The sequence below is a fragment of the Pundamilia nyererei genome, unplaced genomic scaffold, assembly GCF_000239375.1.
Source record: "Pundamilia nyererei isolate P.nyererei 1_Seehausen unplaced genomic scaffold, PunNye1.0 scaffold00705, whole genome shotgun sequence".
In the NCBI taxonomy this organism is placed as follows: domain Eukaryota; kingdom Metazoa; phylum Chordata; class Actinopteri; order Cichliformes; family Cichlidae; genus Pundamilia; species Pundamilia nyererei.
This window is the reverse complement of record NW_005188106.1, coordinates 45,929-48,051: the sequence shown is the minus strand read 5'-3', so window position 1 is coordinate 48,051 and position 2,123 is coordinate 45,929. Positions and strand designations below refer to the sequence as shown.

At 44.2% G+C, this 2,123-nt stretch overlaps 1 protein-coding gene across 1 annotated transcript in view; it reads left to right on the top strand.

The window, feature by feature from the left end:
• LOC102204966 (centrosomal protein of 162 kDa-like) overlaps positions 1-2,123 on the top strand; it is a 10,812-nt gene that overhangs the window by 6,410 nt on the left and 2,279 nt on the right. The window contains exons 4-5 of the mRNA XM_005754867.1: positions 602-724; positions 1,314-1,491. Of these exons, the coding sequence (XP_005754924.1) occupies positions 602-724; positions 1,314-1,491 (301 nt within the window). The remainder of the gene's footprint in view (positions 1-601; positions 725-1,313; positions 1,492-2,123) is intronic.

The window sequence follows — 2,123 nt, the reverse complement described above, 5'->3', positions numbered from 1 at the left end:
ATAAGAAACTATAAACAGGAACCTTTCAGACTAGAGCTAATATCGAACTTAAATGTGCTCTAAGCTGCTCCAGTGCGTTCTGAATGTGTTGGGTTGCATCCAGCCAAACGTCTGACAGTCACTCGCATAACTATTTATTTTTTGTACGTTGTCTTCACTTCACCCATTCACACCAGCACGTCCTTCTTGTTTTAGTGCTTTCTGTCTAACATTCACACACATTCATACTCGGCTGCATCAGAGACCAGCGTGGCCTCAGTATGTTGCTCAGGGATACCAGCCACCCTGATTGGGTTATTCAAGTGATGATAGGACCTTACTGTACATGTTAATGTTGGTGTCATTCTATAACATGAGACAGCGAGAAATGTTTCAACAGCACCTAAAACCTGACACAGGCTAAACAGAAAAAATTGAAATGATCTGATGAAGACAGTGAGTGAGCTGCTGCATACACTAGGTGGCAGCGTGGGCCTTTTGTTCAGCCAATAATATCGTTTCTATTATGGAGACTGTGTCTGATGTGTTGTTGGGTCCCAGGTGGTGGATCGATGTTGCTTTTCCTAATTTGTTTAGATCAAGATGTTTTTATTTCTGTCAGCACGGTTGGAATCTCAGATTTCTTTAAGGAAGTCTGAGTCTATTCAAGAGGAGGATGAGGAGGCAGAAGGTATTCACTCAAAGGAGGAAGACCTCGTCCTGAGAGACAACAAAGACACAGAGGGTGAGTCCTTGAACACACAGACGAACCAGCGAGAGCGATATGTGAAGGTATTTAAAAAGCAAACAACAGAGGAGCATGCAGAAAACTCTGCTTAGAAACGTTTTATAAAAGAAAGAAAATCAATAATAGGCTCAAATGGAAAGAAGCCCGAGAAGAAAAATATGCGATGAAGAACAGAAACAGATGTTCAGTGAAATTCGTGAGACTACCAGTTTATTTGGGAGGCTGCAGAAATGTACTGGCAGCTAAGAAGGTGTTACACAAATTCATGCTTGGAGAAACTGTGCTAGCACTCCAGTTCTCCCAGATCCAGATCAAAAAGCATTTTTCATCTTTTATTATGTAACCAGGACGGCAATGGTGCAAAACATTTTTTTGAGCGTGTAGATCTTTGAAATCAAAGCTTAAACTGAAACAGGCTGTTTTACAGCTGATCTAAAGTTTAGGACCAGCCCTCCAAAAAAACCCAAACAGAAAGTTCCAAACATGAACTCCGTACTGAGTAGCTCCACCGTTATTGTCCACCCACATAAAGCACTATACATGAAGGAGTCTTGTGGAGAAGTGCTGTGTTTAAATGTGTGTGCAGGCTCGGCGACGGTGCCAGCTGTGTACATGAGCGCGGTGGGTTTAGACACTCTGGAGGAGGAAGAGGAGAAGGCCAGGTTCTTTGCCCAGCTGGAGGCAGGAGCTTCATCTACTATAGACTACTCCAAGCTGAACAGGGAGCTGGACTCAACACGTTCTACCCCTGCAAACAACTACAGGCATGTCAGCAGCTATGTGTTAGGGCAGGGATAGCTCAGCAGGTAGAGTGGTGGCCCCATGATCGGAAGGTCGGGGGTTCGATTCCCCTGAACAACTACCCTGAGGTACCCCTGAGCAAGGTACCGTCCCTACACACTGCTCCCTGGGCGCCCAGTGGCTGCCCACTGCTTCACTGAGTGAATGGGTTAAATGCAGAGAGGGATTTTCCCCACGGGGACCAATAAAGTACACCTTCTTTCTTTCTGTTACATCCCCTCAGCACTAGTAAATGATCCTTTATTTCACCTCTCTTCATTTTGCCACATTTAGCTCTTGTGTTTCCACTGTGCACTGTGTTCATTCACCCGTCACTAAAACCTGTTCGAACACAGAGAAAGTTCCTGTGCTGCATTTCCTTCTTGCAGTGAGATTCAAACATGAACAAAAGCTTAACAGAAGACCATCAGAACTTTTCACATCTAGATCAGTTTGTGTACATGAGTGCAGAGTGGCAGCAGCAGCAGCAGCAGCAGCAGCAGCCATCAACACAACAGGTTTTCATTGCATTTAGGAAAAAGGAAATCGTTTCTCAAACTAAATATTCAAGCATTTGAAAATCAGTTAAAGTCAGTTATGTGCAGTGTTGGTCAAG